The sequence below is a fragment of the Nematocida parisii genome (genome assembly GCF_000250985.1).
Source record: "Nematocida parisii ERTm1 unplaced genomic scaffold supercont1.2, whole genome shotgun sequence".
NCBI classification, from domain to species: Eukaryota; Fungi; Microsporidia; genus Nematocida; species Nematocida parisii.
This window is the reverse complement of record NW_013524647.1, coordinates 18,715-33,589: the sequence shown is the minus strand read 5'-3', so window position 1 is coordinate 33,589 and position 14,875 is coordinate 18,715. Positions and strand designations below refer to the sequence as shown.

The 14,875-nt window shown below is 34.0% G+C and overlaps 10 protein-coding genes across 10 annotated transcripts; 6 read left to right on the top strand and 4 right to left on the bottom strand.

Annotated features, from left to right (window-relative positions):
- Positions 1-19: 19 nt before the first annotated feature.
- On the top strand, positions 20-1,347 carry NEPG_00672 (phosphoglycerate kinase; the record flags this gene model as incomplete). Its single annotated transcript, XM_013203049.1, has 1 exon — positions 20-1,347. The coding sequence occupies one exon, from the start codon at positions 20-22 to the stop codon at positions 1,319-1,321; it is 1,302 nt and encodes a 433-aa protein (XP_013058503.1). The 3' UTR covers positions 1,322-1,347.
- A 597-nt stretch (positions 1,348-1,944) lies between these two features.
- On the top strand, positions 1,945-3,006 carry NEPG_00671 (uncharacterized protein; the record flags this gene model as incomplete). Its single annotated transcript, XM_013203048.1, has 1 exon — positions 1,945-3,006. One exon carries the CDS (start codon positions 1,945-1,947, stop codon positions 3,004-3,006), a length of 1,062 nt encoding a protein of 353 aa, XP_013058502.1.
- Positions 3,007-3,213: 207 nt separating this feature from the next.
- On the top strand, positions 3,214-3,657 carry NEPG_00670 (30S ribosomal protein S19e; the record flags this gene model as incomplete). Its single annotated transcript, XM_013203047.1, has 1 exon — positions 3,214-3,657. One exon carries the CDS (start codon positions 3,214-3,216, stop codon positions 3,655-3,657), a length of 444 nt encoding a protein of 147 aa, XP_013058501.1.
- A 236-nt stretch (positions 3,658-3,893) lies between these two features.
- NEPG_00669 (uncharacterized protein) lies at positions 3,894-4,581 on the top strand (the record flags this gene model as incomplete). Its single annotated transcript, XM_013203046.1, has 1 exon — positions 3,894-4,581. The coding sequence occupies one exon, from the start codon at positions 3,894-3,896 to the stop codon at positions 4,509-4,511; it is 618 nt and encodes a 205-aa protein (XP_013058500.1). The 3' UTR covers positions 4,512-4,581.
- An 88-nt stretch (positions 4,582-4,669) lies between these two features.
- Positions 4,670-5,353, bottom strand: NEPG_00668 (uncharacterized protein; the record flags this gene model as incomplete). The annotated part of the gene is made up of 1 exon (XM_013203045.1): positions 4,670-5,353. The coding sequence occupies one exon, from the start codon at positions 5,351-5,353 to the stop codon at positions 4,691-4,693; it is 663 nt and encodes a 220-aa protein (XP_013058499.1). The 3' UTR covers positions 4,670-4,690.
- A 779-nt stretch (positions 5,354-6,132) lies between these two features.
- Positions 6,133-6,717, bottom strand: NEPG_00667 (uncharacterized protein; the record flags this gene model as incomplete). Its single annotated transcript, XM_013203044.1, has 1 exon — positions 6,133-6,717. The coding sequence occupies one exon, from the start codon at positions 6,715-6,717 to the stop codon at positions 6,133-6,135; it is 585 nt and encodes a 194-aa protein (XP_013058498.1).
- A 369-nt stretch (positions 6,718-7,086) lies between these two features.
- On the top strand, positions 7,087-7,897 carry NEPG_00666 (uncharacterized protein; the record flags this gene model as incomplete). The annotated part of the gene is made up of 1 exon (XM_013203043.1): positions 7,087-7,897. The coding sequence occupies one exon, from the start codon at positions 7,087-7,089 to the stop codon at positions 7,282-7,284; it is 198 nt and encodes a 65-aa protein (XP_013058497.1). The 3' UTR covers positions 7,285-7,897.
- Positions 7,610-9,055, bottom strand: NEPG_00665 (uncharacterized protein; the record flags this gene model as incomplete). Its single annotated transcript, XM_013203042.1, has 1 exon — positions 7,610-9,055. A coding segment is annotated over one exon (1,433 nt), but the record flags the coding sequence as incomplete, so codon positions are not given.
- Positions 9,056-9,522: 467 nt separating this feature from the next.
- On the top strand, positions 9,523-12,180 carry NEPG_00664 (uncharacterized protein; the record flags this gene model as incomplete). The annotated part of the gene is made up of 1 exon (XM_013203041.1): positions 9,523-12,180. One exon carries the CDS (start codon positions 9,523-9,525, stop codon positions 12,118-12,120), a length of 2,598 nt encoding a protein of 865 aa, XP_013058495.1. The 3' UTR covers positions 12,121-12,180.
- Positions 12,181-12,271: 91 nt separating this feature from the next.
- Positions 12,272-13,876, bottom strand: NEPG_00663 (uncharacterized protein; the record flags this gene model as incomplete). Its single annotated transcript, XM_013203040.1, has 1 exon — positions 12,272-13,876. The coding sequence occupies one exon, from the start codon at positions 13,874-13,876 to the stop codon at positions 12,272-12,274; it is 1,605 nt and encodes a 534-aa protein (XP_013058494.1).
- Between the last annotated feature and the right edge of the window lie 999 nt (positions 13,877-14,875).

Below are 14,875 nucleotides of genomic sequence, written 5' to 3'. Positions count from 1 at the left end.
CTTTAATTTATATTTACATATGAAAGCGTGGACACATGAAGTATATGCAGGGAAAAAAACCCTGGGAGATGTTGATATGGCTGGAAAAAGAGTTTTTTTACGTGTAGATTATAATGTGCCGATGAAGGATGGGGCTGTTCTTGATAAAACCAAGATCCAGAGAAGCATTGGAACAATTGAGTATTTGCTACGGAAGAAGGTACAAAGTATAATAATTGCATCGCACTTGGGGAGACCAGAGTCTGAGGAAGACCCAAACAACCCGAAAGACAAAACAATGCTTCCTATTTTATGTGCATTGAACGAGTGTCTTAAAGATGCAGAGGTAAAGATTCAGTTTGAATTTGAGTATGTCTCTAGGGAGAAGGTGCGAAGCCCTTGGGTTCTTCTGCAAAACATGCGTACGCTTGCTGTTGAGAAGGACTCTTCTGATGTGGAGAGCCGGGAGCTATTCGATGAGTTTATTAAGAATAATTGCGATATAATGGTGAATGACGCATTTGCAGTTCTTCATCGAGCGGACTATTCTGTTACACAGGTTAAGCTAGAGAAGGTAGCCGGGCTTTTGCTAGACTCGGAAATGCAGGGAGTAAGCATGCTGTTGAGGAATACTCGGCCAACCCAGGACCACTCGCCATTCTCAAGTGTTTCCAACAGAGAGGTAGAGAAATTCTTGCGAGTGGGCAGAAATCCAAAGAACTTCCACATAAATGAGAAAAAGCCAATAGATCTGTTAATCATCGGAGGGTGCAAGCTAGAGGATAAAATCAAAATGGTAAAAAATCTATCCAAAATAACATCAAATATCTTTCTTGGCGGACTGCTAGCAGTACCTTTTCTAGAGCACCCAGCATCTTCCATGGTGGAGGACTTAGTAGAAAGTGCTATTTTTGAGCAAATTTCTCTTTTCTATCCGCTTGATTACATACTGGAGGACCTCTCCATAGTTTCTTATAAAGAAGCCAGAAAGCACGTATCCAGTATAAAGGACATTGGGCCAATGACGGAAAACATGCTAAATGATCTTCTTGCACAAACCAGGTCGCTTTTCTGGAATGGAACACTTGGACAGGCAGAAATAAAAGAGTATGCGCACGGAACAGAAACTGCGCTAGAGTCAGTGAGGGCTAGGAGGCAGGCTCTTCACAAGCAAGGCGAACAATCACTTCTATGTGCAGGAGGAGGAGATACCTGCGGATACATAAATACGGCTGGATATGCTGATGCATTTGATCTTATACTAACGGGAGGCGGCGCCACTCTTGCAGCGCTCCAAGGAGATATCCTACATGGAATATATGCTCTGTCAGAAAGGGATTAGTAAATCATTCTTAAGCCATGTAACACACATTAAAAGTTTTTTAATATCACTTGTTTTTTCTCTACATGAACATATTATTCTAATTCGTTTATAATGTTTTATACAATAGCCCGAATGAAGCAATATTAAATAATGGTAATATGTAAAGGGGCATTTTCTAAACAAATCTTTAAAGACAAAAAATAGATGCTGTGTATAAATTATACGGCCACTGTTCTTGTATATCATGCCACAGTGGGGCTCTTACAAAGCAAATTTAACATTCGGGTTATATAAACAAGTAAATTTTTCAGATATATATTTTAGCAGCCCTTATATGAGGTTATGCAGTAACTAATCGGAGGCTTGAATTTCGAGTTGTTTTCTACTTTATGGGCATAAGCGCACCAGTATGTGAATTGTTTCAATGCTTTTAGATTTAAAGGGGTTTTATTTTAGGAAGTATATTCTAGGTGAATTTAGTTAAATATTCAGACGCCTTAATATTCATTTTTATTCACTATGGGCATCCTATGTTTTTGGTGCTTTTATAACATTTAATGCATTGTATCTAGATTGGATCGAACTAGATTAATCACTTTATTAATTGCTCTATGTATAAAGTATTATAAAAATATTTACACATGAATACCAAAAGAACATTCCTTATTCTTACATTATGTCTTCTTGCGAATTTCCACAGGCTATCCAGCGCGGTGAAAGCAAGGAAGGCACACAGTGATAATCTAGAAAAAGTGAAGTCCCGAGCAAAGATAAGACCCCAAAATTCTACACCATATAATACAAAATCAGCAAGCCATACTCGTAATCAACACAGTAATGCATATAAAAAAGAAAAAAGCCGCAGTAGCGGAGACAAAATATATACCATTAAGGAAAAGAAAAAAGCCTTAATAAAGATACGAGACAATCTAATAGGCTATCTTTTAAACACCGTCCCCAAGGAAATAAAAGACATCCGAATAAAAATCTCTACACAGGAGCAGGCAATATCCACACTAGACAAGAAATATATAAACATTGCCCTGCTCGCCATGTTCGTTATAGGGTGCAACATGGCATTATACGGCGTAGAGTATAAAACGTTCAATGCGTTTGTTCTTGTATGGTATTATTTATTTAAAACAGTATATCATCAAATAACAGAGATTAAAAACATGCCCTGGATAAACATAGTACTTGGGAATGTTCTATTTGAGAAAATCTGTAAATATACATCTAACAACAACAATAGCATGGCTATCTCGTCTGTTATGTGTTTATTACTGGCAGTAGGCCTATGCTGGTTCATAAACATATCCTTTAGAATGATTGTTTTGGGAAGCGTTCTATCTTTATCGCTGTATGTTATGCAGATAGTTGACCTATGGTCTATTGGCGCCGAGAGAGGACTGGGCGCTCTTATCTTCTTAGTTGTATTTGTGCTTATTTTTTATAAATTCTTGCACAAAAATGTTGAAAGATACATGTTTATTGCTATATTTGCATTTTTCAGCTCTGTTTTAATATTTCTATCTCTATCAGAGATTCTTTTACTTGGGTTCGTGATTCCTGCAATTGTTTTAAACTATACTACCGATGCCAAGGAGAGCAATATTTCACTTAATATGGAGTTTTTTTCTTTAGGTGTCATAATGCTAGTTTCATGTGGTATGCAGGTGTATAAAACATATAAGAAAAAGTAAATTCAAAGTTGTTTCTGTATATAGTGGCTATCTGTTTAGATTATATATTCAGATTTGATTCTTTTATACTCATTCAGTAGATCTATGTGGTTTAAGGCATGTTCAGTTGCTTTTCTATCTGCACTGTGTGTAGTTTATTTATAATTTAGTATTTTTCAGAGCCATTTTTCTTTCGACTGTTAAATTTTTTTAATTTTTCTGCCCCAGATGAAAGTTGAAGAAATATGCCCAGAACAGTTCATAGACATTCTTTCAAAGTCCTTAAAGGAGGAAAAGAAAATAGAGAAGCCAGTAGAAGCAGACCATATTAAAACCGGCCACGGAAGAGAGCTAGCTCCAGTCAGCGAGGATTGGTACCACGTAAGAGCTGCTTCTCTCTTAAGAAAGCTCTACATGGAAGAGCTGACCAACCCAGAAAAGAGCAAGTACGGATTTGGTGTAATGTGGTTCGCAAGAGCATACGGGGGAGCAAAAAACAATGGACACAAGCCATCACACACCGTATCCGGATCAAAGAGCTTAGTTAGAAGAATTCTCCAGTCATTGGAAACTGTTAAGCTTGTTTCAAAGGTATCCCTTGGAGGAAGAAAGCTCACTCAAACCGGCCATGCATACCTTCAAGAAATAGCTGGTAAAGCATCTTCTGCCTAATAAATTGATTTATTTCCATTAAAAAGCTTTTTAAGAGTGTAATAATGTCTTATTTTAAAATTATTTCAAGGTAAGTGGGTTTATAGATTCTATCCATACACTTTTGTGTTTTATACTGTCACTTCTTCTAATATACTCTGTGGTTTAATTGGTCCGGAAGTACTACATGCTTATTTTGGATATATTAATCCAAAATTTCATTCTTTCTATAAATAATTATTTTTTTTCTTCTTTTAATGCAAATTAGTTATAAGGCAGCAGAAGGCTTCTTCTTTTTAGCCCCCGCTCTTTTATCATACACCTTTAGTGGAAAGTTAAATGAGATTGTTACAAAGTATGTGATGTATGTTCGATTAGCATTTGTTGCTTCTATTATTCTAGATATGGCTGTTTCATACAGAATCAAAAGAAGAATAGAAATGCACAATGTAAAGACAAAAATAAAATTTGCAACTGACGACTACATTGTAATTCCAGCTGCAGTGCAGGACGAAAATGAAGAACAGGCACAGAGTGAGCAGAAGGGAGAAGTGGAAATTGAAATGACAGTCCATGATTATGACTTAAAGGTAATCAATGCACACATATCAAGAATTCTGTCTAATGCTGCAATTCATTTGGCAATACATCTGTTTATGAAAAGTGGCCAGCCATTAATGATGCTTATTTTTAATCCACTAAAGCACTTCATTCTTTTCCCTCCATACATTGAGTACATCACTGGGCGATCCATGCTCAGACCATTCTCCAGGAACTACATCATTGGAGGGTCTGAGAAGAGAAAGTCTGCAAAGCCAGCAGAAAAGGTCGATGAAATCCCAGAAAAAGAAATGAAGGTAAAGAAAGAGGAATAGAGTATGAATAAACTATCGGTTTCTCATTGCAGAGCAATAAATGATATTTGGATTTTTCGGGTTATTCGGGATGTGTTTAATAAATTTTAGTGCCGAGAATGCTATTTTAAAATGTTATTTATAGCTTAAGAAATAAATTTATTTAGAATACGCATAGTGTTTATTTATTGTAATGTAATTTAAAAGGCTTCTTCTGTGGTCTCCTGAACTGTTTGCTCGGGGGTTTGTGGGCTGTCTGGGTGAACAAGCCTAGTGTTTTTGATTCTTGGCATTTTCAAGCGATCTTCTTGTGCAAGGAGCTCTTTAATTACATTTTTAGTCACTGCACGCACTTCGGAGTGGAAAAGAGCATTGTGCGGATCCATTATAATGCGAACTCTTTCATGTCTTTCTTTCCAAGAGGGAAGAACCTTGGTTACCTCTAAAACATACCAATATATCCCGTTAACTATAGCAAAGGGTGTTTTGTCTATGTTTCCTATCACACCAACTTCTTCAATGGCCTCTTTTCCTGCAGTATAGTATCCTTCTTCATTCTTATCGATGCCGCCTTTGGGGAATATAAACTTTTTGTTCTCTCTTCCATTGATCATGAATATTTTCCCGTCTTTTATGGGTATGCATCCAACAAATGGCCGGCCATTTCTTATTTTTATTAGAGGGGTCTTTCCTTTACTCTTTCCTCCCCACCTGCTTGCTATTCTTCGCTCTGTCTCTGGGTGGTGAGATTCTTTTTTCTCTTTACTTCCCGTCTTATATGTGCGCCGGCTTAAGAATATTGGCCATAGCACAAACAAGCACACAGCTCCTCCTAGAATAATACTTATAACTTCTTTTCTCATTTATACAAATGATATTGGCTTCGGGTTATATACCCTGAGTTTCAGAGTAGTGGAAACAAAATCAGAGCTTTATCTTCTGAAACTCTCTTGTTTCTGGTGCCTGGAGCACAAACCATGCCTTATGATGTTTTATAAATAAAAATCGGTTGGCATAATATACAAACTAATTTCTAATTATATTTGAATTTTCTTCTGCTGTGCAGAATATCTGAAATACTTTATATGTATTTCAGACTAGTTTAAATTAGACGCTAAAGTTATTTATAGTCATTTGTGAATATGCAACATATGCGCAACTAAATAGTAATTGCTAAAACTCGAAATACATTTCAGGCTATATCCTGGCACTGAACTATTTTGTAGACCAATTAAAATATGCAATACATTATCACTTGAGTTGTAGTATAGATAAATAATATGCCTATGCGCAGTTTTCAATTGGGTTTGCTAGTTTCGGGTTATAAAAACATATAATATCTTCGATATGTTTTGTTCTGGGCGCACTATTTGTACTATTGCATTATCATGCAGTTGCACTTACTATTCTGGTATATATATTATTGAGGTTTTAATTGGAGAGATGTTTGTTTTTACAATAAAATTTTAAAGTGTGTTTAGAAAAATACAGTCATAAATATTTCTGAAAGAGTTTAGTTTTTACAATTGAAATTATTTCAATTTGTATATATCTTGAAACTAGCCCGAAAATAGAAATAATATTAAGTGAGTAATATGCGAATCAATTTAACATATTTATTATATAAACAGACTCTTAGCGTTTATTCTTTGCTAAGCCCAATGGCTGCTTTATACAGTTGAAGCATGTTTGTCAAATGCTTAAATGCAAAAATGCTACCACATATCAGATAAATGCCCTTGTTATCCAGGCAAATAGAGTTTAGAAGAAACATCTCACTCCCAAGGCATACAGTGAATAGTACAGGTTTTATGTAGTAGAAAGAAAGCACTCTGTCAATTAACCTAGATCCAGCATGCACTTTGTGTGATGTTTTACTAACACATCTATGCACAATACAAAACATATGAGAAATTATATCTACTATAAGAAAACCGCACAGCGGAATAAACATTTTTGGGTGCAGAGTAATTGTTTTTATAATTAGAATAGCGGAAGACGCACGGTCAGTTGCCATGTCTAAAATATATCCTAGCTGGGACTCCTGCTTCAATATTCTTGCAGCGTATCCGTCAAGAGCATCTAAAAGATATGACACACTATACAGGATAACAAACACTCGACTACTACATATTAGTGCGATAAATAATAACACAACTCGAGAATACCCAATAATATTGGGAATATAGCATAGTGTAGTTATAGGCTTACCCTTTCCTGTATCCATAAATAAAAATATCTTCTTGAAAATTACCACTAAATTGCAGAGTACTTAAAGAGTCAGAGAGGGTTATATCACACTAGAAAGATCTTTGCATTTCTACTTATCAGTGTGTGCTAGATAGTCAAAAGAATCTGGTGAATGCATGCATATATTTTAAATTTAGAGCATATATTCAGAAGAGTTCTTTATTTATGCAACAATACATCCAGAAACCCCAAGAGTATATTATACATCTTTCTCTTTTATAATTCGGGTTATATGCTGTTCTATGCGCATGAGTTTGGTATTTCCAATCCTCTGAGCATGAAATAACCCAATGCTGAATAAGAACTTTATCCGTATAAATACACTTGTCCTTATTTTTCTATTTTTATGGCTTTTTTATTAAGCGATTCACAGATAGATGCTATAGCAATCTCATTGCTAACCATAATCATTTCAATAACTATTCACGGGATATGCATAATAGTTAAGAACTCGATTACTAAATTTGTTTTCCCAAGAACCACTAACTATGCATATATAACAAGCTATGGTAAAATAAACCATTATCTAGAATTGATGGATTAGCTACAAAAAGAAAGAGAAAAAGAAAAGGAGTAGTATGCCGTTTGCTAGTTAAGAAAAGTGAAAATGCTCTAAGTGAATCAATTATTTTCTTTGTACTGCATATTTACAAAGAATTTTCGGAATTATTGCTGTAATTAATCCAAAAAATTATTCGGGTTATATGGAAATGGAGAAAGGCGCAGCATGAAAATTTTCTAGAAGTGAAATAACCCGAAAACAAACAAGAAATAGCACAAAAAGCAACTTTAGAGCAATATTTAATGCTGTTTCTACTCTGAATTATTATATTTTAGAGCGTAAAGCGATAGGTATATATTATAAAAGCACTAATTCATTTATTAGTTATTCATAAGAGACACAAAAAAACTAGAGATCTTAGTAATAAAGATCAATACACAGACAATGCAAATAATAGACAAGATTGTGACGATAAACAGGATTAGCATAGAACCCTCTATATCATTTCTACTACCGTATGACTCATTTGAAAAACTATAGCTGCCTAATCCTAGAAATTTTCTTCGTTGTTTATGTAATTCCATTTGGAGCATCTTATTTTCTATATAGCTAGGGTCAGTAGTACTAACATTGTGGTCAAATAAATTAGTAAACGTTTTTACTTTATCATTAACATACTGTTCTATTTTGGGATTCTTTCCTTTTATATTATTAAAGATATATTGAATAGCATTATTATTAGTGCATAGACCATTATTGCATGCAATTGGGTTCGCAAATTTTCGCTTCTTATTTTCTTGTTGTATTTGAATAAGATAGTTGTAGTTAATGTGGTGGCCATTCGGGTCTATGGAACTATCTAAATCCTCAAGTAGTTCAGCGACTAAATTCCAATTCTTATAGAGGGCAATCAATAGATTTTTATGTATTTGTGGTATTTCATCATTTGGTGAGATTGTGTGGGTTGTTCTACACACTCTATACTTATGCTTATAAAGATGCAAAAGTATCAGTGCGTAATCAACATTATACATGTATTCGTTATATCTTTCAAATAGATCTATTTCTACTTGTTCTTTCTGTGTCTGTGCGGTTTCACCAGCACCTGCATTCATTTTCTCAAATGCAGATACAAACAGTTCCAAGTTATATTTAAGTTTTATAGGCAGGAAAGCAGATGAAAACGTTCTTTGGATTAGTGTTTGGAGCGTGTATAGTAAATAATCAGACAAGGGCAAGGAGATTGTTTTTTTTGTTTTTGCATACCAGCAATTTACATATTTTTCAGCTGGTGGTATAAAATTTCTTTTTTTAATAATATTCATAGCACATAATAATGCAGTCTTGCATACTTTTGGCGGTCTGGGGTTCTCTTCCAGCAATAAGCAATTGCACAAATCGGCTATTTCCTTTCCTTTTAATCCAAATGTATCTAAAAAATGCTCTAGAACAAGGGATGCAATCGATGAAACAATTTCTATATTCTGAGGGTCTTCGCTGGTATTATCAATATTAATAATTAGATTGTTTGATATTATTTCATATAAGCTTCCAACAATTCTAAAATTATCATAATCCGATGATTTATTCCGAGATAGTACCGAGTTGACTAGAGTTTCCAAATCGATGTCAAGTTGTTTTTCATTTAGCTCCAGCTTAATTAATCTTTTATATTTAAGATTGCTCTGTTCACTTGGCATGGCCTGTATTAATTTTTTTTTCTCTTCCTCCGGCTGATATGATATGTTGGCCTGTAATGTGGTGGATTCTTCAGTTGCTTCCTTGGTAGTAGTTTCTATATTGCTATTCATTCCTGACGAGTAATTAAAATTTTTTAGTAATTGTAATTCCTTAATAACAACTACTAAAAAATATCCATAGATTTAATATTTATAGCCAAAAAAGTTTGAACTGTGGCAAAGGCTAAAATAGGCCACTTTATATATGAGCAGGCTCGACTGTCTGTAAAAACTATATTTAGAACCCGAAATAAAATTAGTCTACTGTTTACATACCAAATAGCCCGATATAGCCCGAAGTATAAAATTGGAATAAATGGTAATTTTTTTGATTAAACCTATAAATACCTATACACTGCCTCTATTTATATCAAAAACTGCTTTCAATTAAAAAGATATATAAGTGCTTTTTATATCTCTCACAGCAGTGTTTTTTCTTTTTACAGTAAAAATATATTAGGCTTTTATGTCTGTTTGCTGGGTTTAAACTAAAATTATTTGCTATTTGTATAATTATTATTGTAAAAATTTAGATAGCCAAATGAAAGAGTACGTATACTTCCTTTTCTGTGCAATAGTAATGTATTGTTGTGTGTATAGTTCAACAAACACAACCACATCTAACTTGGAGTCTATAAAAGTGTATAATGATGTGGATGAAAATATAGACAGATTATTAACAATGGTAGAAGGAAAGTCCAAAAAACGACTGGATATGTGGAAAAACTTCCATGCGAGAAAAGTTAATTTTGTTTTAGTTACTGAGAGTGTGTTTATAGAAAAGACTACAAAGAAAGAAGACCGCATTATTATAGCAGATAAAAATTCAATTTTCAAGTTTTCAGGTAAGCGCCGGTATAATGACAATCCTTCATGGAGATCAATTAATTTCTCACAGTTTGGCATTTTACACACTGTATTGTTTATAATAGAGCCAACTATGGAGAGCCCTGATGAAGAATTTAATTATTGCATTAAATGCATACTCTTTTCCTTAACACTTAAAGACTTTACAGAAAAAAATATAGAAGATCATGGCTTAAAAAGAAAGAATACTAACTTGCAAACAAATATAGAAAATTGCATAGAGGTTCTTAGCCACAACAAGAATCTTGAGCTGTGCTCTGAAAAACTAGAAAAAAAAGCTAAAAGAAAAAGTAAAATAGAATGTGAAGATCATTTAAATAACTGCATTAACAGGTACATAATAAATATGCATGCCAATATAAGAAAGTTTGGGCATAGTAAGCTCCAGAAGATACAAAAGCACGAGATTAAAGAATATCTCCAAAAGAATATAAATATACATTCAAAGTATTTGCAGAATAAAATAGAAAAAATCACAGACACACGCGAAGCAGCCCATAGAATATTTCTAGATTACATGGAAAGCTGTTTGCAGCGCAAAACAAATATAATAAGAAGAACAGTTTATAATCCAGAGCGAATGGAAGAGGCGGTAGAGCCGGTGTTTAGGCAGATATGCTGTAAGTGCATTGATTTTAAAACAACTAGGATGCAGACATATATGTGCTATGAAAATCCTGCTGGTAGCACTATAATTGCAATAAAGTTCTTTTTAAAAAATCCATTCATAAGAATGGATTTCAGGACAATAAACATTAATATAATTGACATGCGGAAAGGCATGCTAGCCAGGGCAAACCGACTAACACATAATCAGAATGAGAAAATACTTATTTTATTTCAGAAGATGGTAATTGTATTAGACACTATAAATTTAATATTCAGCAGCGATGAACTTCGGGAGAACAGTATAGAAAAAATAGAGGAAATATGTAAAGATATTCACAATGTATTTGTTGAGGCGTATAGTCAAACCATTCCTAACTTTACAGCAAAGGACATTTACTTAGATATGTATAAGCTGCTAGCGTCTTTTTATAAAAAACTTCCGTATTCGTATGTTCAGCTTTTTTCAACTAAAGAACCCACAGAAACTTTTTCGGTAAAGAAGAACTATCAGTTAGTTGGAAAGAGCATTTTTAACGACCAAAGATACCAGAAGTGGGAAATAGATATTAGCAAGAATTCTCTAGAAAGCGAAGGCGCATTGAAGCACACAATATCAAATATAAAGTGCACAGAAAAGTTCTATGCTTGTGATGGAAGCGTAAAAAAGGCAATGCACTACCATGTGCACTATGTAGACAACACACAGCACAAATATGAGCGGATTTGCATTCCCTATTACTACAAAGAAGACAAGAAGCCTATTTGTGTGCACACTGTGGCTGACATTATCACATACATAATGGGAATAAAGGATGTAGTGAAGGCAGATATCCACCCATATATTATGAACATAGAAACAAACAAATGGTCTAAAGTTAAGCAACCAGAGACTATTATGATGGACCGTATTGAAAGAAACTTTTTTATTGTTTTTTATCACGTTTTGAATGATTGCGCGAAGGATGGAGTCTTCTTTGTTGAGCTTCCTACTAAGAAAGAAGCGGAAGTAAAGCTTCCACTGTTTTTATCGCGCGTGGAGGCTGCCTTATGTTGCACAGAAGAGTTATTGGTGGCCATGAAAGAGACTATAATGCACTCTTTAGATCTTGAAGGGGCCTGCCCATTTGTTTTAACAAACACAGAATCGGCTATGTGGAGTAATCCTTTCATCAGAGCCTTTTATGATAATTTGGTGATTTCCAGCATCTGCAGCATAGAAAATTTGCAATGTTTAGTTATGAATGCCTCGCTATGCGTGGATTCAGACGGTGAGCGAGTTACGTGGATGGTTAAGTATCCATATAATGCAAATGAGTATAATTTCTGTCTACTAAGCAATGTGTCTCTAAAGCAGCTTAATATGGAGTTTGATCTGCAGAATACTATAGCAGGTATGTGCGTGTCCTCCATCATGGAGTTGCCCAGAAACATAGAAGTTGTTGGTCGCCATCAATCAGGTAAACATTTTTATCTACAAGGGAATGAACTCATAAACTACCTAGAGAAGCTTATTAAAGACAAGAAAAAAACATTATGCCCTGAGATTGACGCCCCTCGGCAGATGCAGATTGAAATTATACAAACAGATCCATCAATAGCTGGCACTTTTAACATGCATCAGTACTTTTTAAAATGCATAGCAGGGCTCCAGTGGATAGAATAGCTGGCGTGCACAGAAAAATACTTACCATTACTATAATCATATCCACAAGTGCCGTCCAGCCGCATTGTTTGAAAGTTTTTGTGGTATCTAGTATTCTAAGCATGCAGTATGCATGAATGCTTACTATTTATATTAGACTGAATTGGGTATATTAATTACTTCCAACAGTGGTATTAAATATGCAGATTAATTTATCTTTCTGGTTATATATATCAATGTTTTTCAAACTTGTGTGGGCCTCTAATCTTTTAAGTATTTCTTCTTTATCTTTAGTATTTAGCATAACTAGAAAAAAAAGATTCCATGGAATGAGGTATTGGAGATTTTCATAGTTGTCAGAAGTCACTATCAGAAGCAATTGATTCGGCATCTCAACTCCCTCCTTTTTGAATGCTGAAAATAGTCTTAAAATTGATACTATTCGATCTTGTATGCTATGAGGATCACTAGAATAGGATAAAATAAAATTAACTGGGCTGCCGCTTTTTTGAATTTCGCTAAACATGTTAAAAATAAACTCTATGTCTTCAGCCTGCTGCCCTTGTTCTAAATCAAATGTAAGCAGGAATATGTTTTTTGGAAGATTCAACAGAAAGCTGTATCTTAGCTCTGGATTGTTTTCACACATGCTTTTAGTGTAGAATATGCCGTCTTTCTTTTTTTCTTTGAACTTCTCCTGCAGTTCTGAATTAAACGCGCTGAGCATGTTTTTATAGAACATGTGCTTAAGCTTCTTTAAATCATACAAAGAGCCAAGCTTTGGATCAGAGGCAGCGCTTTTCGGTATTACAACCGCCAGCTCCGAAACATTATGTTTTTCGCCCATAGAAAGCGCATATGATATGTATTTCTCATAATCGTAGAAGTTTATGTACAAGATCTGAATCATCATATTCATGTTTTCTGCAATCTTATTTTTTACTATAGCGTTGGTTACAGGAGAAAAAACACAATTGATATGGAAATTCGTTCTGCAGTTCTGTAACTTTCTTCTGTGCATGTCATGCCCCAGGCTTATAAGAGACTCTTTCTCATAGTTGAAATAATTAAATAAATCATTTATATCTTTAATGTCTTGTTTTGGCTTTATATTATCACTGTTTTCTTTGTATGTTATATAGACGTTTTTAGCCAGATGCAGTGGAGTGAAATGATTAATGTCTTTTCCATTTAAAGCTAGTAAATTGTAAATTTTCACCTCGCCATCTGGAGGATTGTATGCTGTGATGTACTTTCCCATAGGCACAAAATCTATGTTTTTTATCTTTAATTGAGATAATCCTATATTTCTTGTGCTAATATAGTCAAGTATTTTGAAGAATAGCTGAATGTCTGAATTTGTTGGATTGCTTGGCATCTCAATTGAAAAGTGCTGAGTCTTTTCTAAGAAAGAAGATATTCTGTGCTTATACACTCGTCTGTGTGCTAGCAAGCATAGACTAAACTTGTTGGTTTTATTCTTTCTTGTTATATGTGCTTCTTTTTCCATCACCTTTTCATCTAGCAGCCCGTCAATTGTGCTGTACGATGGGTTTTTGTGCTCAGGATAGCAGATAGAGTCGGTTAATATTCTTTCTATTGGGGCTTTTTTTACTTCATATGACGTTTTCATATATGCAGTTGTATATGAAATCTTGCACAAGGCGCTTTCTATACATATAGTCAGCACACATAGCATGTAAATCACTGTGTAGTTTAATTGCGTGGGTTTAGAAAGTATTAATGCCCCGTCTACTCTTTGTTGTTTTGCTTTCATTTTTCTCGTTAAATAAAAATCTGAAATAAAAACTAATGCCTGTGTTTATTAATTTGTTTATATTAAATAATCTACCAATATAATAGAGATAAAGTCATTGTGAGTTGTGTTCGGGCATGACCTAAAAAGGCTTGGTATAGGATGATTTGTTTCTTGGATTATGTGCTCTTTCTATTTATGGGTCTATCTGCTATTAAAATTGTTTAACCATTCTTTTTCTTTTATTAACCCACTATTGTTTCTATTTTTTTAAATAACAATTTCTATTTGACCATAAGCTGGTATATACCATATATAAACAGAAATTAGGATATCATTGGCGCTTATTAATGGACCAGTTGAATGGGAGTGTAAATGGTTGGCGTGTCTCCAGCAGATTAGAGAGCAGCAAGCGAAAGTATATAATACTTTTTACGTTAAATAAACACTAGAAATGGTTATAACAAATAAGAGTTTGTGCGTATGAGATAACCCCAACTATATTAATGCTCTGTGTATTTTAGTATTCAGTCTGGGTATTTTATGAAATACTGGCGCCAATTGCATAAATTATACAGTGCACCTTATTAAGTTTAATGCATTGTTATAATTTCACTATGGACTGTTTTCAATTAAAACTATAAGAAGATTTAAAATAAAAGCAAGTTGTATGCACATAGAATTAACTAAATTTAGTGCAATGCATATTTAAATAAAAATATAATAGACAATATAATAAAACATATTCCAAATAAAAAGGAAATAATTATGAATAGGTGTGTTAAGAGAAAACGGTTAATAAAAGAAAAACTATGGCGTGTGTATAAAATGCCCATCTAACAAAGACAGCTTAAATTATCTTGAAACTATTCTACAATTCACATATTCTATAACTTTTTCGGGTATTATATTTGGTTTTAGGGATGCTTATTTTAAACTATGTGATTACAACTGATGCGCACTATACATCCAAACCACTGAAAAGTATTCTGATCTAATGAAAGTGTTATATAATATTTT